General features: G+C 70.0%; 11 protein-coding genes across 11 annotated transcripts in view; 4 read left to right on the top strand and 7 right to left on the bottom strand.

The window, feature by feature from the left end:
* Positions 1-3,782, top strand: part of AURANDRAFT_71138 (hypothetical protein) — a gene marked incomplete at both ends in the record, with an annotated part of 5,036 nt that extends 1,254 nt beyond the window's left edge. The window contains 3 exons of the mRNA XM_009037014.1: positions 46-662; positions 767-2,840; positions 3,065-3,782. Coding sequence (XP_009035262.1) covers positions 46-662; positions 767-2,840; positions 3,065-3,760 — 3,387 coding nt within the window. The remainder of the gene's footprint in view (positions 1-45; positions 663-766; positions 2,841-3,064) is intronic.
* Positions 3,783-3,820: 38 nt separating this feature from the next.
* AURANDRAFT_12877 (hypothetical protein) lies at positions 3,821-4,980 on the bottom strand (the record flags this gene model as incomplete). The annotated part of the gene is made up of 2 exons (XM_009036640.1): positions 3,821-4,456; positions 4,657-4,980. Coding segments are annotated over 2 exons (960 nt in total), but the record flags the coding sequence as incomplete, so codon positions are not given.
* A 213-nt stretch (positions 4,981-5,193) lies between these two features.
* Positions 5,194-6,492, top strand: AURANDRAFT_62576 (hypothetical protein; the record flags this gene model as incomplete). Its single annotated transcript, XM_009037015.1, has 1 exon — positions 5,194-6,492. The coding sequence occupies one exon, from the start codon at positions 5,194-5,196 to the stop codon at positions 6,490-6,492; it is 1,299 nt and encodes a 432-aa protein (XP_009035263.1).
* Positions 6,493-8,709: 2,217 nt separating this feature from the next.
* AURANDRAFT_62575 (hypothetical protein) lies at positions 8,710-9,168 on the bottom strand (the record flags this gene model as incomplete). Its single annotated transcript, XM_009036639.1, has 1 exon — positions 8,710-9,168. One exon carries the CDS (start codon positions 9,166-9,168, stop codon positions 8,710-8,712), a length of 459 nt encoding a protein of 152 aa, XP_009034887.1.
* A 793-nt stretch (positions 9,169-9,961) lies between these two features.
* AURANDRAFT_62574 (hypothetical protein) lies at positions 9,962-15,806 on the bottom strand (the record flags this gene model as incomplete). Its single annotated transcript, XM_009036638.1, has 4 exons — positions 9,962-11,734; positions 12,987-15,209; positions 15,349-15,379; positions 15,406-15,806. 4 exons carry the CDS (start codon positions 15,804-15,806, stop codon positions 9,962-9,964), a joined length of 4,428 nt encoding a protein of 1,475 aa, XP_009034886.1.
* Positions 15,807-15,941: 135 nt separating this feature from the next.
* Positions 15,942-16,181, bottom strand: AURANDRAFT_17312 (hypothetical protein; the record flags this gene model as incomplete). The annotated part of the gene is made up of 1 exon (XM_009036637.1): positions 15,942-16,181. A coding segment is annotated over one exon (240 nt), but the record flags the coding sequence as incomplete, so codon positions are not given.
* A 378-nt stretch (positions 16,182-16,559) lies between these two features.
* On the top strand, positions 16,560-17,695 carry AURANDRAFT_62573 (hypothetical protein; the record flags this gene model as incomplete). Its single annotated transcript, XM_009037016.1, has 2 exons — positions 16,560-17,462; positions 17,513-17,695. 2 exons carry the CDS (start codon positions 16,560-16,562, stop codon positions 17,693-17,695), a joined length of 1,086 nt encoding a protein of 361 aa, XP_009035264.1.
* Positions 17,696-18,329: 634 nt separating this feature from the next.
* On the bottom strand, positions 18,330-20,090 carry AURANDRAFT_62572 (hypothetical protein; the record flags this gene model as incomplete). The annotated part of the gene is made up of 1 exon (XM_009036636.1): positions 18,330-20,090. One exon carries the CDS (start codon positions 20,088-20,090, stop codon positions 18,330-18,332), a length of 1,761 nt encoding a protein of 586 aa, XP_009034884.1.
* Positions 20,091-21,381: 1,291 nt separating this feature from the next.
* On the top strand, positions 21,382-23,865 carry AURANDRAFT_62571 (hypothetical protein; the record flags this gene model as incomplete). The annotated part of the gene is made up of 1 exon (XM_009037017.1): positions 21,382-23,865. The coding sequence occupies one exon, from the start codon at positions 21,382-21,384 to the stop codon at positions 23,863-23,865; it is 2,484 nt and encodes an 827-aa protein (XP_009035265.1).
* A 47-nt stretch (positions 23,866-23,912) lies between these two features.
* Positions 23,913-24,269, bottom strand: AURANDRAFT_6846 (hypothetical protein; the record flags this gene model as incomplete). Its single annotated transcript, XM_009036521.1, has 1 exon — positions 23,913-24,269. A coding segment is annotated over one exon (357 nt), but the record flags the coding sequence as incomplete, so codon positions are not given.
* A 760-nt stretch (positions 24,270-25,029) lies between these two features.
* On the bottom strand, positions 25,030-25,305 carry AURANDRAFT_8667 (hypothetical protein; the record flags this gene model as incomplete). The annotated part of the gene is made up of 1 exon (XM_009036541.1): positions 25,030-25,305. A coding segment is annotated over one exon (276 nt), but the record flags the coding sequence as incomplete, so codon positions are not given.
* Between the last annotated feature and the right edge of the window lie 551 nt (positions 25,306-25,856).

Below are 25,856 nucleotides of genomic sequence, written 5' to 3'. Positions count from 1 at the left end.
CTGCTGAAGAACAAGACCGTCGCCGAATTGCGCGAGGCCGCGCAGACCGCCGAGGAGCGCGACGCGGCGCGCGCGGAGCTCAACGTCGCGCTGAGCCGCTGCAAGTACTGCCGCAACAACACGGAGTTCTGCCCGACCTGCGTGCGCGTCGCCAACGGCTGGCTCACGGCGAACCCGGCCGAGTTCGGGCTGATCCACCACGAGATCTCGGAGATGATGAAGAACATGATGGCGGAGACGTTCTCCCACGAGACCTACGGCGCGCCCATGATGAACACGGCGGAGACGGTCGTGGACCGGCGGCGGTCCTCGGTGTTGTCCAAGTCGTCGGCCATCAAGGCGTTGCATTTGGAGAAGGTCAACTCGATCATCGCGGACCAGCTCCAGAACGACGCGTGGTTCGAGGACCACAACCGGCGCCACCGGCGCATCCAGCGCCGCGACAAGGCCAACGTCGAGCTCTTCGAGGACCTCGACGAGCGCATATCGCTGCCGAAGCAGTTCAAGATCGAGCACGACACGCTCGACTCGTCGAACCTCAACACGAAGAGCGGCCAGCTCGACAAGATGGCCGACGACCTCGGCGGCGGCGGCCGGCCCCGCTGCCCCTGGGCCCAGGACCCGCGCGAGCGCCAGCGCGCGCTCGTCGCCATCGGCCAGGCGTAAGGCTTTAACTCGGCTTTTCGGGCGAGTTCAACGTTTCTAGGTTGTAGATCACGTCCGACCGTTTCAGCGTTGGCAGCCTCTAGCGCGGCGGGCAACCCAGCATTATGGCCGCGGTCTTCGAGCATTTAGGGCCCGACGGCCGCTGGACGCCCTACGACGCCGGGACGGCGGCCATGCTGGAGCAGTCGAGGCTGGCGAACCCGAACGCCGTCGTGCGCCTGCCGAACCTGCCCTTCGAGATCCGCTTCGGCAGCGCGGCGCGGAGCGCGAAGATGCCGAGCCCGCCGGAGACGGGCATCGTCCAGGTCAACGTCAACAACGAGAACACGCGCGTCGTGCGGCGCACGAACCAGGCCGGGAACCAGGTCCAGATCCGCGTGCCCCCGAACGCCGCTCCCGGCTCGACGATCCAGACCTCGCTCCCCGACGGGAGGACGATCAACGTCCAGATCCCGCCGGGCGTCGCGCCCGGGGCGGTCATCACCGTCGCCGTGCCGCCCGGCGCGCCGGCGCCGTCGCGGCCGTCCATGCAGGTCGCGGCGGTCGGCCAGCCCCCGGCGCAGCCCCAGTACGGGCCGCCCCCGACGATGATGATGCAGCAGGCGCCGCCGCCCATGATGGCGTCGCCGCCGCGACCGTCGCAGCCGTCCTTCCTTGCGGGACTCTGGGCCGCCGTCGAGGCGCGCGACCCGACGGACATGGTCGCGGGCGCGCTCAACGAGGCCGGGCCGGAGGGCCTCGTGACGCGCTACATGGACCCGCAGCTCCGGCGCACGCTCGTCCACAAGATCTGCGCCTTCGGGCGCCTCGGCACGCTCCAGGCCGTCGCGGCCGCGCTCGACCAGCGCGTAGACCCGACCGGCGCGCTCAAGGCCGCGCTGCGGGACACGCCCGACGGCGAGGGCAAGCGCGGCCTCGAGCACGCCGTGCAGCGCGGCCACCTGGACGTCGTGCGCTGGTTCGTGGAGGTGACGCGCGCGGCCCCGGGCAACGCCGCGGCGCTCGCTCCCCCGGGTTCTCCCGTCGCGCAGTACCTCGCGTCGCTCCAGCAGCAGAGCATCCCGGGCCGCCAGCTCGCCGAGGCGCGGGCGCTGGACCAGCAGCTCGCGGCGGGGCAGCCCGTCGTCGTCGCGGGGCAGCCCGTGCCCACGCAGGGCGGTTGCGCGAACCCGAACCCAGACCTCGGCAGCCTCACGCAGTGGCTCGACGATCTCGATTTGGAGCAGTACGAGGCCGACCTGCGCCACATCGCCGGCGTCGACGACGTGCGCACGCTGGCCTGCATGGAGGAGTCCCAGCTCCACGGTTTGGCCGCGGAGGTCGGCATGAAGTACGGGCACAAGATCAAGTTCATCGACGCGTGCCGCGCGGTCCGCGACCCGACGCCGGCGGCCGCCGTCGACGCCGGCGTCGCGTCGGCGCTCATGGCGAAGCTGAACACGCTGGAGCAGGGCATGCACAAGATCGACGACGCGCAGACCGCGAACGCCGCCGCGGTCATGGAGGGCCTCCACCACATCGACGACACGACGACGAAGACGGCCGCCGAGGTCGCGGCGATTCGGGCGGAGCTCGCCAAGGTCGTCGACGCGACGCGGGGCCAGACGCGGCTGCTCATGGATTTATGTTCGGACGCGACGGAGTGCCCGAAGCTTGTCTGGATGGCGAGGGAGAAGGAGGCGGCCGTGACGCGCTGGCTCACGCCTTCATCCTGGTACGGCAAGCCCGTGCGCGTCCAGTTCGTCTGCCCCGTGACCATGCAGGTCGCCAAGAGCGGCAAGGACGGCGGTGGCTACCGCGTCGTGCTGCCCAAGGACTGGATCAAGAAGTGGGGCGTCGCCGTGAACCTGTCGCTGACCGTGCTGAGGGTGGCCATGCAGCTCGGCGCGGCGTCCATGGGCTGCTACCACGCCCACGTGCCCGACATGACCATCGACCGCGCGCGCCTCAAGACCGCCGACGAGCTCTACGAGGAGGTCAACAAGGGCCTCGACCCGGCGACGCGCGACGCGCTCGAGAAGGGCGCGCCGGAGTGCAAGGCGCTCTCCGAGGCGTCCTTCCAGATGCTCAAGGGCGAGCTCAAGAAGGAGGACCCGGGCCTCGACCTCACGGGGCTCGTCAAGGTCGTCGGCGGCTCGGGCGCGACGCTCTGCACGGAGTGGGTCCACAAGGACGTCGCCGACGAGTTCCGCGCCAAGGGCGCCGCCATGCTCCGGCCCAAACCGGACGGCAACAAATAAAATGGGGCATCTGGAAGGTGAGCGGTCGACGGGCGCGGCGACGACGTCGCCGACGGACCCCGGCGCCGGACCCGCGGCCAGCGGTGCCGGCGTCATCGAGCCCGAGCCCACGAGCTGCCCATCCACCTCGTGCGCCGCCGCGGCCGCCGACGACAAAGATGCCCATGGACGAAGTGCTCGTGGTCTACGGCAGCGAGTCGAACACGGCGAAGACGAACATCGAGCGCATCGCCAAGGAGTGGATGGCGCGCGACGGCGTGAACTGGAAGGTCTGCGACGTCATGGAGGGCAACGACGCCGCGGCGCTGGGCCTCGTGCACATCGCGTCGACCTACGACGCCATCGTCGTCGCGACGTCGTCCTTCCGCCAGGGCGACGCGCCGGCGAACTACGACGACTTCCTCGAGGCGCTGTACAAGGGGAGCGTCGCCATGGACCCGAGCGGCGTGCGCCAGGTGCCGCTCGCGGGCATGCAGTCCGCGGTGCTCGGCTTCGGCGACTCGCGCTTCGACACCTACATGAACTGCCCGCGCCTGACGGACATGCTCCTGGAGAAGTGCGGCACGCGGCGCATGGCGCAGCGCCGCGAGATCGACGTCAAGCTCTCGAAGGAGGACAAGGCGACGATGATGGCGGACTGGGCCGAGGACGTCCACGGCGCGCTGCAAGCGAAGACCAAGTACAGCGTGCCCAAGGTCTGCGAGTGGACCGTGCCGGGCAACGGCCAGACGTTCGACAAGTCCCTCGAGTACCTGCCGCCGCCGCCGCCGCCCGAGGCCGCGGGGCCGAGCCCCGTCGTCGTCGTCGCGGCCCTCGGCGCCGTGCTCGGCGTCGGCTACTACTGCTTCGCGTAGGGCGCCCCTAACGGTACGCGCGACCGGGCCTTTTTCCTACGCGCGCGCTCAGATCTTGTAGAGGACCTTGCCCGTGGACGCGCCGGACTCGAGGTACTTGTGGCCGTCGGCGGCGTCGTCGAGGGGGAAGGCCGTGTCCACCGTGACCTTGAGCTGGCCGGACTTGAGCCAGCCCATGATCTCGTTGGAGCGGTAGAGGAGCTCCTCCCGGTTCCGCGTGTAGTCGAGGAGCTTCGGCCGGCACATGAAGGACGACTTGGCGATGTGGCGCAGGGGCGGGTAGGCCGGCACGGCGCCCGACGCGTTCCCGAAGGACACGAAGATGCCGCGCTGCGCGAGCGAGCCGATGGACATGTCCAAGGTCGCCTTGCCGATGCCGTCGATGACGGCCTTGCAGCCGACGCCGTCCGTGATCTTCATGACCTCGGCCAGCCCGTCGACGGACTCGTAGTCCTCGTAGGCCGTGCCCGGCGCCTCGTCGTAGAAGATCAAAGCGTCGCAGCCCGTCGCCTCGGCGACGGCCCGCTTGCCCTTGGCGGCCGTGCCGATGACCTTGTAGCCCTGGATCTTGGCCATCTGGGCCGCCCACTGGCACGTGCCGCCGCCGACGCCGTGGACGAGCATCCACTCCCCCGGCTGGATGAGGTGCGCGTGCGCGTCGGACGTCAGGTAGTGCGCGGTCATGCCCTGGACGACCTGGGCAGCAAAAGGGTGATTCAACGTCGCTTCAACGTGAGTGTTCCGCGCGCGCGCGTGCCGGAAAAAGCATCCATGCTTCGAGACCGTTCCGAGAGATGATCGCTCGTCCAAAAATCAGCCAAAACGAGTGGAAAACGGCCGAGATATGAGCCTTTGAAGTTGGGAATTTCGCTCTCTTTTGCTGCCCTGATGACGACGCAGGACACGGCGACGTCCATGCTGACCTCGTCGGGCACGGGCAGCACCTTGGCCGCGGGCACGGCCGTGTACTCGGCGTAGGACCCGAAGACGGAGTACGCGACGCGGTCGCCGACGGCGACGTCGGCCACGCCCGCGCCGACCGCCGCGACCTCGCCGCCGCCCTCCTGGCCCCCGACGAAGGGCAGGTCCCGCGCGTAGAGGCCGCTGCGGTGGTACGTGTCGATGAAGTTGATGCCCGCGAACTCGTTCTTCACGAGCACCTGGCCCTCGCCGACGCTCGGCGTCGGGTAGTCGCCGACCTCCAGGGCGTCGGCGTCGCCGACGACGCGCACGACGGCCGCCTTCATCGTCTCGGGCACGGACGCGAAGGTCCGGCGCGACATGAGACTGCGCGTCTGGCGGAGGAGCATCATGGTAGCAGTGCTGCAGAGGTCGAGGCCAGCCTGCGATCGTGGTGCGCAACCAGCTCGGATCGCGACGCCAACGTCGACGTCAACGAAGCTGTTGAAGATCCCCTTGGGCAGCCCATAAAAATGGGTAATGTGACGCGCATGCTCGCCCTCGTCGTGCTCGCCCGCGTCGTGGCGCAGGACGAGGACGCGAACGCGCGCATGCTGCCGTTCCACTCCTTCGTGGCGCCGTTCGTGGCCATGGCGCCGAACACGATGCGGCGCACGGTGTCCGACGAGTGGACGGCCTACGGCGACACGGAGGTGCTCCAGAGCTTCGCGCGGCTGACCCCGGAGAAGGGCAAGTCCGTCGGCGCGCTCTGGAGCAACTTCCCCGTGGGCGACGCCGCGGCGAGCGACCGGCTGTCCGTGGTGTTGAAATTTCGGATCTCCGGGCGCGCGCCCGCGGAGCAGCGCGGCGAGGGCGTCGCGCTCTGGCTCGCGGCGAACGGCTTCACCCGGGGCCCGAGCTTCGGGAGCACGGAGGTCTTCCACGGCGTCGGCATCCTCTTCGACACGCGCCTCCGGAAGGTGCGCGTCGTCGCGAGCGACCGCTTCCCGGGCGACGACCCGCGGCGCGAGCCGAACCTCGTCGCCGCGGACTGCGAGGCGGGGTCGCTGCGCTACGACGCGAACCGCGACGACTTCGGGCACGCGAACGCGTCGCGGGCGCGCGTCGTGGCGACGAGCAAGCGCGTGCGCGTGTTGATCGACGAGCGGAACCGGAACCGGTGGCGCGTCTGCGCGGACGTCGATTTGCCGGATCGCGTCGCGGAGTCCGCGACGTGGCTTTCCAGTTTACGCATCGGCGTCTCCGGCGCGACGGGCGCGTCCGCCGACGTCCACGACGTGCTGAGCTTGGAGACCTTCGCGGACTCGCGCGCGCACGACCGCCACCTCAACAGCGGCTGGCGCAAGTTCCTCCCGGGCGGCGACGCCGCGCCCGTCGACGACGCGCGGCTGGCGAAGATCGAGGACATGGTCAACTGGATGACCTTCAAGCTGGAGCACCTGAACCACGTCTTCGAGCACTCGACGGCGGCCTTCGCGAACGCCGTGGACCGCGGCGGCGACGAGTTCGGCTTGCTCGTCGCCGACGAGGCGGATCGCCTCGCGGCGCTCGAGCGGGTCGTCGACGAGCGGCTCAAGGAGAAGATCGAGGACCGCTTCGAGAAGCTCCAGGGCGAGTTCGACGCGCTCTTCGAGGAGAAGCTCAACCACGCGCACACGGGCCTCGCCGCGAGCCTCGAGCGGAACCTCCACGCGGAGGTGTCGCCCTTCGACGGCGCGTGGCGGACGCCCTTCCAGGTCCTGCTCGTGGCCCACGTCGCCTTCGCCGCCTTCGCCCTCGTCGCGTTCTACAACGTCAAGACGTTCATCTAACACAGGGAAGTTTAGGCGTAGGGCACGTCGACGGCCGCCGCCTGGCCGTACTCGTCGAGCACGGTGAAGGCGAGCGTCGCCGTGTCGCGGATCAAGCGCGTGGCGTTCGTCACGTTGACCGTGACGTGCGTCGCCCGCCAGTGGGCCTCGAACTTGAAGTCGCCGTGCGCCGCGCCCTGGGGCCCCGTCAGCGCCCAGCGGCCGTGCGTCTTGTAGCCGCGCTTGAACGCCGAGTGCGCGAAGAACGCGAGGATGCCGCTCGACGCGCCCGGGTCGCGGAGGAAGGAGACGTTGTAGACGAGGGGCGCGTCGTAGAAGCGCTCGACGGAGTAGATCTTCCAGCCCCGGTCGATGTCCTGGCGGCACGCGGCGGCGCCGTCGACGGCGCACGCGTCGGACGCCGCGCCGTAGACGCTGAGCTGCCAGGCCACCTCCCGGCTCCGGTCGACCTCGAGGAGCTGCGCGTCGAATAAGAGGTCCCGCGACGGCGACAGGACGTTGGGCCACCAGGACGCGACCAAATTCGTCGACGGCAGCAGGTCCGCGTCGCCGAACGCGGGGCTGTAGCCGTAAGGGAACTCAGAGCGGAACTCGTACTCGAACTCCGTGGTCACGACGCCGTCGCGCTCCCGCAACACCAGCAGGCGGCTCGAGGCGTTGGCGTAGCCGTCCGCGGCGTCGCACCGGTTGTCGAACATCGTGATCGTGTCCGCGCCCCAGTACTCCGCGTTGTACTGGCCCGCCCAGACGACCTCGCCCGGCGCGCGCCGCTCGCCGCCGAGCGTGTAGACGGGCAGCGTGCCGTTGGCGCCGCCGGCGACCCAGAGCACGGCCGCGTTTGCGAGGTCGTAGGCGACGACGCCGTTCGAGCCGCCGCAGGACAGCAGCGCGCGCGTGTCGTTGTCGTAGAGCTGCGCGTGGTTCAGCCCGTCGCAGACGGGCACGGCGTAGCTCCGCAGCATGGCGCCCGTCTTCGCGTCGAACTGGGCGAAGGCGCCGGGCTCGTCCGCGGCGCCCGTGGGCTGCCACCACGACGCGTTGTCCTCGGCCCACTGGATGTCGAGGCTCGAGTAGCGCGCGTCGCCGTCGAGGCGCCGCAGGTGCGTCTCGCCCGACGCGTCGTAGGCGCTTCGCCGCCAGTTCCAGAGGTAGGGGTAGCCGACCTCCTTGCCCCACTGGTTGGACGAGGAGAGCAGGTGGCTCGGGCTGTAGACCTTGACGGCGTCGACGCGCGTCGACCGCGGCGACCCTAAACCGTCGAGGCCCGACGTCGGCGTCACGGCCACGAGGCTCCCGTTCGTCTTCGCCACGACGAGGAACGACGCGTTCACGGGCACGTCGCCGTCGCCGGCCATGTAGCTCGGGAGGTAGAGGCCGAACGCGACGTAGCCCCCGGCCGCCGCGGGTCCGACGGAGCCCGGCGCCATGCGGCCCGCGTTGTACTTGACCTCCAACCGCCGCGGCAGGTAGTCCGTGGCGCTGTCCGACGCGTTGCCCGTCGCGTTGAACAGCCAGGACCGCACGCTGCCAAAGGCGAGGAGCGACTCGCTGAGGTACGAGCACGTCACGAAGCCGTCGACGTCCTCCGCGCCGCAGCCGTCGACGGCCGTCGTGACGGTCGTCGTCGACGCGCCGTCGTCGTCGCCGCCGCCCTCGTACCAGCCGCTCCGCTCCGCGTCGGGCAGGACGACGCCGCCGACGACGCCCAGGATCACCGCGAAGCAGAGCACCATGACGAGCGACAGGCGCTTCCGCTGCTGCTGCGCCGCGAAGACGGCGTCCCGCTCGTAGAAGCTCGGGCCCTTGCCCAGGAGCGACCCCGCCTCCTTGCTCTCCTCGTAGTAGATGTCCTGATCGTCGCGGTAGGGCGACTCGTGGGACAGCGACACGGACATCTCCTCGTAGTCGTTGTTGCCCAACTGGGCGTAGCGGCCCTCGAGGCCGCCGACGTTGCGGGCCGACGGCATGCTCGTCGCGGCGGCGCGGCGGCGGGCTGCCCGCCCGCGACGACACACACCACCTCGTCGAAAATGGGCTGCTTTGATACGTCAACCATGTCCGCCAATTCTTCTGATTGGCTGTACCTGTTGGCCTCCATCCGCCGCGCCTCGGTGCGAAGCCATGGGATCTCTTCCGCCAGCGTGCATTGGGGGCGACTTACGCGTCCTCGGCGGGCCTCGAAGCCCGCCGGTCGTCTTCGCGGACGGCGCGCGGCGGTCATCGCACGAACTTGATCGTGAGGTTGTTGATGTCCTCGGGCTGGATGCCGATGGTCTCGAGGTCCTGGGGCGTGAGGAAGGCGAGGTCCGAGATGGTCTTCGCGCCGATCTGGCAGAGCGCCGGCGCGTATCTCTCGAGGTTCCGGATCCTCAGGAAGACCTCGAGCGAGGTCTCGTCGCCGTCCCTCCGGTCGCGCGTCGGCGGCGACGCCGGGTAGGGGCTCGGGCCGACGGCGTCCTCGTAGGTCGCGCTCGCCGCCGCGCCCTGCCCGTGCCGCTCGTCGACCTTGTAGAGGACGACCTCGGGCGGCTCGCGCGACGACGGCGACGTCGCGTCGCGCGGGATGTCGCGCATGCGCTCCGGGCGGTCGCAGTCCTCGTAGGCGTCGATCGGGTCGAGGAGGTTGTCCACGCGGCACGCGATGGTGCGGATGATCGAGTTCGTCGACCGCGCCATCAGAACGGAGGCAGCCCCGCCACCGCCGCGCTCTGCAGCCTCTGCACCCCGCGAGTTCCTTAAAAACGTGAGTTTCAAGATGTTCATAAAGCTGTAGGAATCCTAGGCCAAAGGTCTCCTTGCGTATTTGCAGGGCAGGGCAGGGCAAATAGGATCCTATGGGCACACGAGGGGCAGCCTCTAGAAGAAAACGCCCTACCTTGCGAGATGCCCGGGACTCCCACGACGACGAAGGAGGACGAGGAGAAGCGGCGGCAGGAGGAGGAGGAGGCGGCGAAGCGCGAGGCCGAGCGGACGCTGCCGACCTGGGACGAGCTGGTCGAGCACTGGGAGACCGCCAAGGAGAAGTTCGCGCTCTGGAAGCAGGCCCTCGCCATCTTCGCCGTGGGCGTCGCGTGCTACGTCGCCGCGGCGCGGCGGCTGAACCTCGGTCCGCCGTCGTCGACCTTCGACGGCGCGCGCCTCTTCTTCGCCCTGCTGCTCGTCGCGGCGCCGATGGTCTGCCACCGGTGCCGGCTCTTCGTCGAGAAGCTCGAGGGCCAGGTCGCGGGCGGGAAGAACGCGCTGGACAAGTGGGACACGTGGTACGTGCGCGCGACGAACACGGGCTCGTCCATGGTGACCAAGGGGAAGAAGCGCCTCGAGGAGGCCAACGAGGCCATCGAGAAGGTCACGCTCCTCGGCGCGGGCGCGAAGAAGGCGTCCCTCGGCCTCGTGCCCGTCGTCCTGTGCCTCGAGTGCGCCAACCGGTTCATGTAGGCCGACCCCCTCCTTAATAATGTGTCCATAGTTGTTAGAGGCCGCCCCCGGGGTCCGCGCGGCCCGACGTGGCCGGCCTCGTCGGACTCCCCGTCGTCGCGGGCCGCGCCCCCAGCGCGTCGGCCCCGCGCTTTTCCCGGCCGGCGTCGAGCAGCATGGCGCGGAAGTCGCCGCCGTAGTCCTCGGCGCGCCGCGGCTCCGGCTCGGGCGCGAAGCGGACGACGTCGAGCGGCGCGGCGCGCGGCTTGGGCGCCGCGCGCGCGATCTGGCCCGGCAGCTCGGGCTTGGCGGCGAACTTGTGGAGGGGCGCCTTGGCGGCCTGGGGCGCGGTCGCCGCGCGGCCGCTGTAGGACCGCTCGCGCGTCAGCGGCCGCGGCGCGACGGCCGTCGGGATCACCAAGGAGCTCGGCCGCCGCTGCGCGAAGGGCACGGCGTCGGACGTCGCGGGGCGGCTCGTGTGGCGCTTCCGCTCCGGCGCCGGCGCCGCCGGCGCCGTCGCCGGCGGCGCCCGGAGCTGCGCGAGGAGGAGCGCGTTCTGCTCGCGCGACACGGACGTCCGCCGCCGCAGCACCTTGCCCGGGTCCGACGTCTTCGCGCCGATCTTGGCCATGCCGAAGGACAGGCGCGTCACGGAGCCGCGGCGCGCCGTGCCGTCGTCGATGAAGCCGCCGCCCTCCTCGGGGCCGGCCTCCGCCTCGAGCGCGTCGAGCTTCGGCGGCGCCAAAAGGCTCGACCGCCGCTCGCCCTCCTTGAGCTGGCCGAAGAAGTTCTTGGACCGGTTGCCGTCCAGGACGTGGGACCACTCGTACTGGAACTCGGCGCCGTTGATCTGGCCCGACGCGTTCTTGTCGAAGCGGCCGCAGATCGCGCCCATCTCCGCGTGCGTCATGTCGATGTTGTACGATTTTTTGAGTTGCAGCTTGATCTCCGCGGGCGTCATCAAACTTTCAAAGGCGGCGCGCGACACGAGGTCGCCCTGGAGCCCCTTGTTCTTCGCGACCTTGGCGAGCTTCGTCCACGCGTTCTCCTCGTCGCGCGCGGTGTACGGCGCGGTCACGGTCCGCCGCCGCTCCGCCTCGTCGCGGTCGAGCACGCGCTGGTGGCTCCGCTCCCGCTCCCGGTCGTTCTCCGCCGCGGCCTCCCAGCGCCGCGTGCGCTCCTCCGTGCGCGCCTCGAAGCCGCAGCGGAAGAAGAAGCGCACGAACGCGGGGCCGTCGATCTCGCCGGCGCCCTCGCCGGGGTAGCGCGCGGCGAGCGCGGCCGTCTCCGCGCGCGTGAGCCGCACGTTCGACGCGTGGCGCACCATCTCCGCGAGCTGGGCGCTGTCCAGGTTCGGCGCCTCGAACGCGCGGAAGGACTCGCGCGAGGAAGCGTACGACCGGTCGAAGAAGATCGCCGCCTTCTTGATCTTCGCCACGGCCGCGGCCTCGGCGGCCTCGGGGTCCCCGGACCCGGCGGAGCCGGCGTCGTCCTCGAGCCAGGCCCGCGACGCGGAGACGCCGGGGATCTGCTCGCTCGCCATGGACTCCTTGCCGGGCGACCCGGCCCGGGCGGCGAAGCGGTCGAAGATGACGGGCTGCTGGCTCGCGGCGAAGTGGCGCCGCCGCCGCGCGCGCTCGTCGGCGAGCTGGTTCTTGATGGACGTCAGGGGCTGGACCTCGTGGACCGCCGACGCGAGGAGCTGCGACGAGCTGCTGAAGAGGCTCGGCTGCCGCTTGAGCTGCCCGAGCATGGGCGGGTGCTGCTTCTTCGCCGGCTTCTTCCGCCGCGGCGACGCCGACGCCGACTCGGCCAGGGCCGCCTTGAACTGGTGGTGCGGCAGCATGCCGCTGTGCTCGCGGTGCAGGCGCGGGCGCCCGGGCGCCGCCATGTTGCGCTACGTTCTCCCAAGTCAGCGCCGGCCTCGAGGATCCGTGAGGTTCATGGAGCACTCCTCGAGGATCTTTTCTTACAGCTGCAGCCTCAGTTGGAATTTCGAAGCGGCGCGAACCTTCTCGTCGTTGGCCTCTCGCACGCACCCATCTACGCAACCTTCTCGCGCGCACCCATCTACGCGACCATGTATCGCCGCGGCTTCGGCAAGAGCCGGCCAGCGGTGACGACGTCCTTCGAGAAGCAGGTCATGGCGAAGGACCGCGCCATGGCGACCTACGGCCTCACGTATGAGGAGCTCGTACGGGTGCCGTGCACGTACCGCAGCTGCCATGGCAACTCGTACGCGGTCTGGAACAACGGCGAGTTGACCAAGGCGCGGACGGAGAAGCGCGCGCGCGTCCAAGCGGAGGCGCAGGCCAAGGAGCAGGCCAAGGAGCAGGCGCTCATCGACGAGCACGGCGTCGAGGGCCTGAAGCGCATCCGCGCCGAGGAGGCCGCGGCGCGCGAGGCGGAGCTCGCCAAGGCCGCCGCGGCGCGCGAGGCGGAGCTCAAGGAGAAGCACCGCGCCATGGCCGAGAATGCCAATCGCGGGATGCTGCGCGAGGCGCTCCTCGACGTCGCGGAGCGCTGCGGCGGGCGCGCGCCGGACGGCGCGGCGAGCCTCGAGGACCCGCTGCCCAAGGCGCAGGCGAAGGCGCCCTTCGCGCTCACGGACAACGACGTCAAATACCTCGCGGATCGGGGCGCCAAGGGCCGGTCCAAGAGCTCCTACGCGCTCGCGGATCTCGCGGACGCGGCGGTGCGCAAGCACGGCAAGAAGGGCGCGAACAACCTCGCGGCCTACCTCTGCCTCGAGGCGCTCAAGAAGCAGCACCCGGAGCTCGCCGCCGACGAGACGGCCAAGATCGTCGCGGAGCTGCGAAAGACGGAGGCGGAGCTCCGCGCCAAGGCGGACAAGACGCGGGCCACGATCGACGCGCTCGACGGCGACGCGGAGCCCGCGGCGAAGCGCGCGAAGACGCCGTGAAGCGACGAAGCGCGCGAAGACGCCGTGAAGAAGCGAAGGACCGTACGTAGGGGTGGAGAGTTTAGGGGTGCGGGGGCGCGTCGATACAGGGGCGTGGTGCGGGGGGCGCGCGGCGAAGAGGGGGGGACCTTGTGTCGGCGCGTCACATGGCGCCGACCTTGGCCATGGAGTTGAGCATCTTCATCTCGGCCTCGATGATGAACTTCTTGGACTGGAGGGACGACTTCTCGGCCGGGTCGCTGGCCTTGGCGAGGTTCGACGTCACGAGGCTGAGGTCGCCCGTGAGGCTCGCGATGCGCGAGTTCGTCGCGTCGAGGTCGACGACGGACGGCGCCGCGCGGACCGTCGTCGCGCCGAACTTGGACTTCTCCGTCTGGACGAGCTTGCGCCACTCGGCCATGACGGGGTCGTCGCCGTCGACGGTCGCCGACGTGAGGAGCGACGCGCCGAGCGACGCGTGGACCTCCGACGTCTTCGTCGTCGTCGTCGTCGACCCGTTGGCCGCGGTCACCTTGCTGACGACGACGAAGGACGCGGCCTCGGCGCGCAGGAGCGCGAGCTCGCTCTCCTTGGCGTCGAGCTCCGCCTGCTGGCGGCGGACCTCGGAGCCGTGCGCGTTGCGCTCCGCGCCGAGCGCGCGCTGGAGCGCGGCCAAGGCGTCCGCGTAGGACGCGCAGTCGGCCTTGAGCTCGTCCAACGCCGCCTGCTTGTCCGCGCGCACGAGCTCCTCGCGGCGCTCGCGGACCATGCGGCGGACGTCGTCGAGGTCGTCGCCGACGCCGGAGCACGCCTTCTCGTCGGGCTCGTCGTCGAGCATGATGCCCGCCATGGCGCTGCCGTGGGCCTCGCCGAGGGCGCGGATCGTGTCCTCCTCCTCGTGCTTCGCGTTCTTCGTCCGCGCGCGCGCGGCCAGGATCTGCTTCCGGAGCCGCTCGAGCTCGAGATCCATCGCGTCGAGCTCGCCGTCGGTCTTGGGGAACTGGAGCTCGAGCTCGCGGCGCGCGCGCTCCCGCGCCTCCTCGGCGGCGCGGTTCACGGCCTCCTCCATCTCGAGCTTCTTCTTCTGCTCGCGCGCCTCATCCGCGGCCTCGCGCTCAGCCTTGAGCTGCGCCATCTCCTGCTCGTGGCGGTTCTCGAGCGAGCCCCGGTTCGCGGGCGCCGTGCGGTTGAGGTCGTCGAGCTCGCGGCCCAGCGCGTCGATGGCGAGCTGGTGCGCGCGCATGGCCTCCTCGAGCGCCTCGAGGTCGCGCCGCGCGCGGTCGACCTCGTCGTCGTGGCTCCGCCGCATCGAGTCGAGCTCGCTCGACGCGTTCGCCTCGCGCGTCTCGCGCTCCATGCCGATGGAGTGGTCGTGCTTCTCGCGGAGCATCTGGAGCTCCGCCTCGTGCTGGGCCCTTAAGTCCGCGAGGAGCCGCTCGTGCGCGCGCTGGTCCGCCTCCTGCTGGAGCCGGAGCGCGTGGAGCTGGTCCAGCAGGTCCTGCTTCGCGGCCTCGTGCTCCGCCCGCAGCTGCTCGAGGACGGCCTCCATCTCCGCGCGCTGCTTCGCCAGCGCCTCGCGCGCGGCGGCCGCGACGTGCGCCGCGTGCTGCGTCTGCTGGTCCTCGAGCTGGCGGAGCAGCGCCGCGTACTCCTCCTGGAGCCGCGCGAGGGCCGCGGTCTGGTCGTCGCGCTTGCGCTCCAGCGCCGCGATCTTCGCCTTCATGGACTCGAGCTGCTCCTTGTACTGGACCTCGAGCTTGGAGCGCAATAATAGTAGAAGCTGCGTCTCGAGCGTGCGGACGGACGCGTCGTACGTGGCCTCGATCTCGTCGAGGGACTTGAGGAGCGCGTCGCGCTCGCGGCGGATGCCGGACGCCTCGAACTCCTGGGCCTCGAGCACCTCCTGGACGCGGCGCTGGTGCAGGGACCGCGACGCGACGACCTTCTGCACGAGCAGGTTGTACTGCGCGCGGAGGCCACTGAGGTCGCGCGCGTCGTCGACGGCTGCCAAAGACTCGGCGATGGCCATGTTGTTCGCCGCGTCGAAGGCCTCGTGCGTCGAGTGCGCCGCGTCGAGCTCCGCGTTCTTCGTACTGTACTTGAGCTGCAGCGCCGCGAGCTCGCGCGCGTGCACCGTGTTCGCGGCGACCTGGTGGGACAAAATGCTCTTCGACAGGCCCGTGCCCTCGAGGCTCTTCATGAGCTCCATCTGGTTCGTGATGGAGAGCTCGCTCGTCGTCTTCGTCGTGTAGACGGCCTCCGTCGCCGCCGCATTCTTCGCGTCGATGGACCCGGAGAGGTCGCCGATGAGCGCGTCCTCCTTCTTCCGGAAGTTGGCGATGGAGCTCGACGGCGGCGCCTCCGTCGGGAAGGGACTCGGCTTCCCGGCGGCGTCCGTCCACTGGGGCATGGTCGACGGCGGGCTGCCCTCCAAGAGTGGTGCTTAGATCCACAAGCTGGCTGTGTGGTGGCAATTTTTGCTCATCCCGGCGAAGCCTGCACCGTCGACCTCTCCTACACGCCTTGAATGGGGCAAGGACCGGGGACGATACTAGATCTATTCTAGCGCACCTGGAGACAGAAAAAAACTCATTTACCGCCCGCGCCGCCTATTGTGCTGGTCCTGGGCGTGGGCGCGCCGCCGGGCCTCGTCGCGGCGCCGGTCCTGGTCCGCCTTCCACGCGGCGTCGCGGCCCTTGCGCGCGTCGCGCTCGCGGAGCCTCGCGCGCGCGCGGTTGACGGCCGCGGTCCAGTAGCGGCCGCCGAACTGGCGGATGAGCCCCGTGAAGACGGGCACGAGGCGCGGGTTCTGCACGAAGAGGCGCGCGGCGACGCCGAGCGCGGCCGTCACGAGCGGCGCCGCGCCGCGGATCACGGCGAGCGCGGCGCCGGGCCAGCGCAGCAAGATGACCAGGGGCACGGCGACGCCGACGATGAGGCCGCTGCGCCGCTGGGCGATGACCCACGCGTCGCCGAGGCGCCGCTCCGACGCGGCCATGGCGAAGTCGTGCGCGTCGTCGTCCAGCGCCGCGCACTCGTCGCTCCACCAGGCGCGGCCCGCCTCGAAGAGCGCGCCGGCGTCGTCGTAGGCCTCGGCCCAGGTCGCCGCCGCCTCCTGGGCGGACCGGTTCGCGTCGAAGGGGCCGCTCGCCCGCTCGCCGCCGCCGCCCCAGGTCTGTCGCGCGTCGTACGCCGCGCGGAGGCGCTGGTCCTTGATCTGCTCGTAGGCCGCGCTGAGCTCCTGGAACTTGCGCGTCGCCTCGGGGTCGCCGGGCCGCAGGTCCGGGTGCCAGACCTTGGCCTGCTTGAGGTAGGCGACCTTGTAGTCCTTGTCCGCGAGGCCCCGGGCGACGCCCAGCGTCGCGTAGGCGTCGGCCGCGCGGCTCGAGAACAGCCGGAGCGGGAGCGCGGCGTGGGTCGCGTGCGGCGGTCGTCGCAGGCGCTCGACGTCGAGGACGCCGCCGCAGGCGACGAAGCGCTGCGGCGTCGCGAGAAGTGGTGGTCGCGCGAGGACGCGCTGCGGCGGCGCGCGCCTCGCTAGCGCGGCGGCGGCCGGGAGCCGCGCACGCGCCGCGCGCGCGAGCAGCATCGCGTCGACGCGACGACGCGGGTGACGCAGCGTCCTTCCCTCGTGCTTCCCGCAAAGCGAGGCAACTCCTGAGCTTGAGGGCATGGAGCAGACACAGTGCAGACTTAATAATTCAGCAGCCCACGCGGGAGCATTGGAATGCCCACGCCGCTTGCTGGAAGTATGCGCGCCGTCGCCACGCGCGCCGCCGCCGCCGCCGTCCTGCTGGCGGCGTCGGCGCGCGCCGTGACCTACGAGACGCTGAGCCTGGGCTCCTGCGTCGCGAACGTGAATTTGATCATCCCGTCGAACCCGACGTCGCTGATCGTCGCCTTCCACGGCTCCGGCGACGACGCCGACGGCCTCGAGCAGCTCCTCATGACGGGCATCCTGCTCGACGAGGAGGACTTTAGCGACGACGAGCGCGAGGACATCTACGCGCGCGAGGAGGCCGAGGCGCTCCTCGAGGCGAGGGGCGTCATGCTCGCCGTGGCCAACGGCCACGAGAGCGAGTGCTGGATCTTCGGCGAGGGGCGCTTCTGGTACGCGACGAGCACGTGCTGCTCCTGCTTCCACGCGGGCGTCTGCGACCAGGACGACGACCGCATGCAGCTCGACTCGGACTACGCGCGATTCCTCGCGATCCGCCTCTACCAGACCTACGACACGCTCGACCCGCGGCGGCTCTTCGTCTACGGCTTCAGCAACGGCGGCGTGCTCGCGCAGCGCGTCGCCTGCGACCACGCGGACCTCTTCGCGGGCGTCTGGAGCCAGGCCGGCGCGCTCGTCGCGGGCGCGGGCGACTACACCGACCTCGCCGACAACGCGTACTGCAGCCCGTCGTCGCCGATCCACGTCGTCAACGAGCACGCCGTCGGCGACTCGGCGATCCCCTACGACGGCGGCAGCGTCTCCGCGCTCGTCGAGTCGCTGACGGACTGGTGCGGCGTCGACGCGCCGGACGACTACGAGGGGAACGCGGTCGGCGCGCTCGCGACGTTCAGCGCCTGGGCGAACCACAACTGCGACGACGCGTCGCTGCCGGCCGGCGGCGACGCCATGGACGCGGGCGCCTGGGACGCCTACGTCGACGCGCGGAGCGGCGCGGAGCGCGACTGGATCGACACGTGCCCGAGAACGCGGACTACGACGACGAGGGCGAGAACGAGGACGAGGCCGAGGACGTGCTCGCCGCGGACGCGGCGGACGCGCCCGACACGACCCTGGTCGAGGCGACGGGCTGCGTCGCCGGCGGGTCCGCGACGCTCGCCATGGTCGACCGCTGTGCCGAATTCAACCACTGGTTTGGGTGGTCCTGACCAAACTTGAGAATTCTCTAGCTCGGTCAAATCGAAGTCGTTTCGGCTGATTTTTGGACGGATCGATCGCTCTCGTCGAATTCTCGAAGCCCAGTCAAAGAGCTTGTGTCAAAACATTCAAATACGCTCACATTGAAGTCGGGTTGAATATTTGAATTCGGCACAGGTCGACCGGGGCGGCGCGCGCGACATGGGCCACGACGTCTTCCACAACCTGTCGCCGCCCCCGCGTCTTCGCGCGCGCGCGGGACACCGTCGTGTCGTAGGCGCTACCTCGACGCCCTCGCGAATTTCACGGAGCGCGCGAAGCCGGCGGATGTTTCGCTCCCGTCGGACCTCGTCGCCGGCGACGACGCCTACCTCAGCACGGGCTGGTGCGGCGTCAGCCCGTGCACGTCGGACGCCGACTGTCCACCACCCTTCGGCTGCGTCTTTCCCGCGGGATCCCGGAAGCTCCTCTTCGGCTACTTCAGCAACGAGCCCGGCACGTGCGCGTAGGTACGGCGCCCGCGCTCGACGGCGCGCGGCGCGGCGCGGTCCCCGCCGGGCTGCTCTGCGCGTCGTTACTGCTTGCGGGGTGAGGCGTAGAACATGGGGCAAAAAGGGCGAGGCGATCGGGGGGTCGGGGGGGCGCCTAGACCTCCTCCTCGACGGGGATGGGCTCGTAGGCCGATTGGCGCTTCGCCGCGACGACGGCGAGGAGCGCCGCGACGACGACGAGGCCGCTCAGCGCCGAGAAGGACGTGAAGATGTTCGACTTCTCGACGCCGCGGACCGCGTTGAGCATCGCGGGCGCGTTCGCGGGCGACCGCGCGGCCTGGCGCTCCGCCTTCTTCGACGCGGAGGACGTCGAGGAGGACTTGGTCGTCGCCTGGCCCGGGCCGCAGTCCGTCTTCGCGAAGCCGACCTTGTTGTTGTCGCGGTCGAAGACGATCATCTTGTTCTGCAGCGCGATGTTGCCGATGATGCCGACGTCCGACGACATGATGCCCCAGTAGTAGCAGTCGTCGTACTTGAGCGTGTACTCCGTGGGCTCCAGCTTGAGGTCGTAGCCGCTGAGCTCGAGCGTGATCGTCGGGAAGGAGTCGAGGTCGTCCGCGGACACGCAGCTCTCCATCTCGAAGAAGCGGTTGCTCGCGACGGACGAGCCCGCCGCGGACTGGACGTCGGCCTCGATCTTGGACGTCATCGTCGACGGCAGGTAGACGAGGGTCGTGCCCGAGTCGACGAGGACGCCGCCGAGCTCGTTGAGCGACGACGCGGACACGCCGGAGACGTCGACGCCGTCGACGGCGACGCCCTCGAGGTAGACGAGGTAGTAGCCGTAGAAGTAGCCGTAGGTCTCCTGGACGTCCACGTAGGTGATGTTCGACTCGAGCACGGACTCGTCGACGCCGCCGATGGCGAAGGACGCCGTGTTCGAGCAGAACGCGAGCGTGAACACGTTCTCGTTGAGCAGGCCGTCCTCGTAGAAGACGTCGAGCAGGGGCGTCGCCGCCGTCTCCTCGAGCTTGCGGCCCGGGCCCGGCGCCGGCGCGCCCATGCCGCCCTGCTGCTGCTGGCCGCCCATGCCGCCCTGCTGCGACGACCGGCCCGACGACCGGCCCGTCGACTTCTTGTGGCCGCCCTGCATGCCGCCGCCGCCCATCTGGCCGCCGCCGCCCATGTCGCCGCCGCCGCCGCCGCCGGACATGCCGCCGCCGCCCATGCCGCCGCCGCCTGACATGCCGGAGCTCGACGAGCACTCGGACGCCGAGTACGGCTCGGAAAGGTCCGAGTAGCCGAGGCCCAGGATGCCGTTGTAGCCGCCGCCCTCGAAGAAGTCGGTCTGGGACGCGATGCCCGCGATGGTCGTGTCGTCGACGATGACGCCGTCGGGCCCCGCGCCCTCGACGAAGCCGACCGACAGCGTCGCCGTCTCGTACCCGGACCACGCGCCCGACCCGTAGGTCACCTCGATGCACTCGTCCTCGTCGATGGACACGTCCAAATCGCTCGACCCCTCGCCGCAGGAGCACGACTCCAGGGAGATCGCCAGGTTCGACGAGCCCGTGTCGACGATGACCTGGTACTCGGAGTATTTCGCGCTCGAGTTCGCGGCGACGGCGATGTCGACGACGTAGTCCAGCGTCATGGGGTAGTCCCAGTAGGACTGCATCTCCCGGTTCGGCGACGTGCTGCTCGCCTCCGCCGCCTTCGTCGACGCCACGGACGAGAAGGTCTTGCCCGTCAGCCGCGACGCGTGGTCGTTGAACTTCTTCACGCGGCCGATGGCCTCGGCCTTGAGCGTCCGGCCCCGCGGGCGCATGGCCTTGGTCACCATCTTCTTGCCCCCGCTCGGGGCCGCCGCCGCCACGGCGACGGACGACAGGAGCACGCTCAAAGCGGGCGCCATGCTATTTGGGTGATGGACGCGGAAAGGGGCTGCTTCGTACGGGGATATGCTCGCTACCTAGGTGAACGTGCTTTTTGAGGCAAATGTGGCTGAGCGGATACAAAACAGCACCTTAGCAGCCGGGGGCGATTTCGAGCAAATGGACGCCAAAGTTTTGCTCATGCTAGCTGTCATTACGGACCTCCCCCGGGCGTCCCCTGGCCATCCTGGACGCGTCTGGGTCGGGGACGGTGCGCGGGCGCGCTGGACGCCCTTTCGCGCGTCGCGCGGCGACGCAGTGATGCCGGAAAGGGCCCATTTCAGGGGCGGGGCCCAGCACGGTCGGTTGCGGAGCGACGAGATGCAGTCCAAACAGGACGTAGACCGTGTCGTAGCGTCGGCCGTGGGTCGAGAGTAGGTCGTAGGCCTCTCCAAACGTCTCGGGCTCGTCGTCGCAGCACCACACAGTCGAGCGAAACTCGCGCCGATTCGATGCGAGAGCGTCTCCGTCGAACAAGTCTTCCCCGACGAGATCCGTCGCGCAGCGGCCGCGGAAATCACTCCCAGAGGGGCCCAGAGGTAGGGCGTGGCCGCGCCAGCGGTTGACAGCGCTGCGCGCGTCGACACGGCGGCCGCGTCGCGCGCCGAAGCACTGGAAGCGTCGGCCGGCGAGGCGCTTCGGCGTCGCCGAAGCGCCTGTACACACACTTAACAGCGCATAACTCAGCGAGATCGTGGTCCGCGAAGAAAATTCAAGCGGCGCCTGATTGCCCCGAGCCAGGCGCACGCTGCGCGCACCTTCACTCCATTTTGTCCACTACGACCAAAGGTGCTGTTTTGTAAAGCAACCCGGGGTTAATTTTGACCCCCCGAGCTATGGTCACTTTTTTTTTTCACTTTTTTTTTTTTTGCGCCGCGAGCCGCGGAGGGTCCAGGGGGTCCCCGGGGACCCGCCCGGGGCGTGCGCGAGCGCGGGGGGGGGGGCGAACGCGCGCCGACCGTCGTAATGCGCCGCGCGGTCCCGCGCGGGCGCGACACGCGGCCGTCGCACGCGCGCTAAAGCGAGTTCCTCGACAACCCGCCGCGTCGCAGCGCCCTTCCCCACCCCCTGGTGCCCCGGGGGTCCGCCGGGGCGCGTAGGTGCATCGAAAAAAAAAAGTCAAAAAAAAAGTGCCAATAGCTCCCATAGCTCGAGGGGTCAAAATTAACTCCGATCTGCTTTATCCACTCAGCCACAAATGTTGCCGAGCTCTCCAACGTTGGAGCTCGACTCGACTTTTGAGGGTGGAATTGCCGCAAGCGCTCTCAGGCTATGATCCTCGACGCGGACGACGACGCCGTCGTCACGCGCCGCGCGAAGCGGCCGCGCGACGACGCCGGCGTCTTCTTCGGCGCCAGCGACGCCTTCGCGAGCGCGGCGCTCGATCCAGTCTTAACGCGCCTGCGCGCCAGCGCCTGCCGCGTCGAGGACGGCCCCATGCGAAGCGCGTCCATCGCGTTGCTCGACGAGACGAGCGACGACGCCGACGGCGTCTACGACGCCATCCGCGGCGCCTTCGCCGCCGCGAGGGGCACGACGCCGACGACGACGCGCGCGCAGCTCTGCGTCTACGGCACCGACGACCATTTCTCCACGTGGCACCGCGACGAGGTCGGCGACGAGCTCTACAAGGCCGACGCGCTCGTCATCTTCCTGAGCGACCCGCGCGACTACGGCGGCGGCGAGTTCGACGTCGGCGACGCGTCCGTGCCCGACCGGCCGCCGCGCGGCTCCTTCTGCGTCTTCGACGCGCGGCGCCAGCTCCACCGCGTGCGCCGCGTGACGCGCGGCGAGCGGCGGACGCTCGTCTGCTGGTCGACGGACGGGTCCGCCGCGCGTGAGCCGCTCGTCGCGCCGCGGCCGCCGTCGACGGCGCCGCCGCCGGCGACGGTGAAGGTCGTCGTCTGGGACCTCGACGACACGCTGTGGCGGGGCACGCTGGGCGACGACGGCGGCGACGATGGCCGCGGGGGCCGCGCCGTCGAGGCGAACGACGCGCTGGTCCGCGCCATCGCGACGCTCGTCGACCGCGGCGTCGTGTCGACGGTGTGCTCGCGCGCGGACCGCGGCGCCGCGGACGCGCGGCTCAACGCGCTGGGCCTCCGGGACCTCGTCGTCTTTTGCGACTTCGGCGACGGCCTCAAGGGCGACCGCGTCCGCGCGACGCTCGAGGCCATGCACCTGTCGTCGCGCCACGCGCTCTTCGTCGACGACGGCCCCGCGAACCGCGCGGACGTCCTGCGCAGAAACCCGGGCATCGGCGCGCTGAGCCCGGCGGCCGCGGAGGCCGTCCTGGCGACGGCGGCGCGCTGGGGCAAGGCCGACGCGGCGCGGGCGCGCCTCGCGCAGTACAAGGTGCTGGAGCGCAAGGCCGAGGCGCGGAGGGACCGCGGCGGCGACGACGACGCGGCGTTCCTGACGTCGTGCCGTATCCGCGCGCGCGTCGTCGCCGTCGCGCACGACGACGTCGACGGCGACCGCATCACGGAGCTACTCCAGCGCGCGAACCGCCTCAATTTCACGAAGCGGCGCGTCGCGGCGAACTGGTACGTCGCCGACGAGGCCGTCGGCGCCTACGACGCGCACAAGTCCAGCGCCACGGAGAAGCGCTGCTGGAAGGTGTCCTGCGACGACGCCTTCGGTGACTACGGGGTCGTCGGCGTCGTCGCCGCGGACCGGCCCAAGGACGGGAAGGCGTGGCGCCTCGCACACTTTACATTCTCCTGCCGCGCCGCGGGTATGCGCGTCGAGAGCGCCGTCGCGTGCTGGCTCTTCGAAACGCTCGGCACCGTGGACGACGGCGGCGTCTTGGACGACATCCGCGCCGTCGACGCGTCCTGCGTGGACTTGAGCGCTCGTTCCGGCGTTCTCCCGGAGCCCGTCCCGAAGACGAAGCGCGCCTTGCTCCGGGGCTGGTGCGCGACGCTCCAGCTCGCGCCCTGGCTCGAGCGCCGCGGCTACGAGGTGGCGTGCGAGCCCAAGACCTACGCCGCCGTGCGCTTCTCGTCGCTGCGCTGGCTCCGCGCGGCGACGGACGACGGCGCCGTCGCGGCTTTGTCCGACGCGGCGCTCGCCGAGGAGGCCGCCGCGCGGCGCCTCGACGGCGACGACGGCGACGGCGGCGGCGGCGACACGGCCGGGCTCCGGCGCCTGCGCGGCTACGACGTCGTCGTCCAGGACCTCGAGGTCGATTCGATCTGGCCCGTTGCGCGCTACCGCGGCAGCGGCCGCCGCGCGTTCCCCCTGGACCTCGCGCACCGCGACGCGGCCTGCGCGCCGGGGCTCGCGGAGGACTGGGCATTGCTCTGGCGCCGGGCCAACGAGTGCCCGCGCGACGCGCGCGCCGAGGGCCTCGCGGAGTTTCTATCGGCGAAGGACGTCGTCGCCGACGCGCGATGGCTCCGGGCGGCGCTGCCGCGCGAGACGACGCTCGTGCTGCTGACGACGCCCGACGCCTGGGATCCGCTGTACGCGTCGTCGCACTGGGCCGCGGTCCTCGACAAGATCCCGGTCGACGTGCGGGCGGGGCTGTCGGCGCGCCTCCGGGACGTCGCCGACGCGCTGCGAGAAGCGTTCGCGGACGCGCCGGGCGTCGTTTTGGTCGACCGCACGGCGCACCTGGGGCCGGGCGCCGTCCAGGAGCACACGCACGTGAACCGCGAGGCCCAGGTCGCGACGGCCCTGGCCGTGATTGGGGGGTTGGAAGGCGGGGATGCTATGACGGGCGCGCTCGAAGGCGAGGAGGATCCTAGTTAACTAGAGTTAATACCCCAGCCCTTCTCGAGGATAGCTTTTGCCTCCTCGTCGCCCTTCGCGGCGGCGCGGGAATACCAGAAATAGGATTTTTGCAAGTCCACTTCACAGCCAATTCCGACGCAGTAGCAGCGACCTAGCATGCATTCAGCCGGTGTGTAACCTTGCGCCGCGCTGTTTATTAGGTGTAGGAGACCTTCTTCAGCTGAATCGCCTTCGCTGACCTCAGAAGGATGGGTCAATAGAACACCGATGTTATGTTGCGCCTGCGGGTGGCCTCGAATAGCAGCCATACGATAGAATTTCTTTGCCTTCGTTCGATTCATTTTTACACCCTTTCCCAGACCAAAGATGTCTCCAAGACATTTCATCGCGTCTACACTGCCAAGCTCGACTGCTTCCTCATACAGCTTTTTGGCTCGCTTCGCCGACGGTCTCAACCCCAGGTGCCCGAATTCGTGGGCGTTTGCCACCTCATAAACGGCTTCGGGTAAGCGGTCAGCGGCATAGCGGTTCAATATGTTCAGGCATTCCTGTCCCTTGGGCTTCACCGCTCGACAGAGGGGGCAATTCTTGGGGCTGTCAAGCTTGATCGAACAGATTTTGCAGATCTGACGACAGCAGCAGACAACGAACGCATTCTCCTCGTTAACGTCCCAGTTCTCGAGGCAGATCGGGCAGCGTGATCCGAAGCGCGCCGACAGCGGCGGCGCCCGCTCCGGCTCAGCCTCCCGCAGCACCCGCGCGGCCTCGTGCTCCGCGGCGATGCGCGCTCGCGCCTCGTCCGCGCGCGACCGCGGCGCCGGGCCGTAGAACACAAGCTGCTCTGGCGCGTCGTCCTCGCGCTGCGCCGCCGCCTCGTCGCGCACCGCCTGGAGCTTCGCCGCCGCCTCGCGGTCGCGAATCTTCCGGCACACGGACTTGTGGCCTCGCTGCGACCAGTCGATTCGCTGGCAGCTTCGAGAACAGTAACGCACGGTCTTGCACGCGCAGAGCAGCCCCTTTTTCTCGTCTCCGCAAATCAAACAACCCTTTCCGACCACATCCTTGATCTCCCGCTCGAGCCTCCTTACCTTGTCGCACATCATGACTTCGGTCTCGAGCCGGGCTGCTCGTCAAACCTTGAAGTCAGATTGATTTAGTGTTCTAGCCCGTGAAGGGCGCGACGGGCAGCCCAGCCTGGAACCAGGCCTTCATGCCGCCGTCGACGTGGAGGACGTTCGTGAAGCCCGCGTCGACGAGGATCTCGGCGGCGAGGATCGACCTGCTGCCCGAACGGCAGCCCACGAGGATCGTGTCGTCCCTGGCGAACTCTGCGTCCGCGTCCGCGACGAACTCTGCGGGTTCGATGAGCTCGGCGTCGCCGTCGTGGGGGTAGGGGATGTTGACCGAGCCCTCCACGACGCCCGTCGCGACTTCCGCCGCGGATCGGCAGTCGAGGTACGTCGCTGCAGCGTCCGCCTCGAGCCGCGCCGCCGCGTCGACGACGGACAGGTGCTCGAAGCCCGTCGACAACTGGCGCCGCCGCCCGGGGCCCCGCGCGGCCGTGGAAAAGCGGCGCCGCGCGCCAAACGCCGGCGGCCGCTTCTCGAAGAACGCGGCGATGCCCTCGACGGCGTCCGCGTGCTCGAGGCCGTCGACCATGGCCGTGCGCGCGCGCGCGTAGGACGCCTCGACGTCGACGCCCCGGGCGAGCACGCGCTTGCCGTGGCGCGCGGCCGCCGCGGAGCCGACGGTCGCGATCTTCGCCGCGAGCGCCGCCGCCGCGTCGTCGGCGTCGTCGACGATGCGGTGGACCAGGCCCAGGTCCCGCGCGTCGGCCGCGGAGATGGGGTCGCCCGTGTAGAGCAGCTCCGCCGCGCGCCGCGGGTGGCCGAGCGCGGCCGCGACCGCGACGGCCGGCGTGTGGCAGAACAGGCCGATCTTGACGCCCGGCGTCGCGAATTTCGCCGCGGGCTCGGCCACGACCAAATCGCAGGTCGCCGCGAGCTCGC

Source organism: Aureococcus anophagefferens (assembly GCF_000186865.1).
Source record: "Aureococcus anophagefferens unplaced genomic scaffold AURANscaffold_5, whole genome shotgun sequence".
In the NCBI taxonomy this organism is placed as follows: Eukaryota; class Pelagophyceae; order Pelagomonadales; family Pelagomonadaceae; genus Aureococcus; species Aureococcus anophagefferens.
This window is presented reverse-complemented; position numbering and strand designations above follow the sequence as displayed.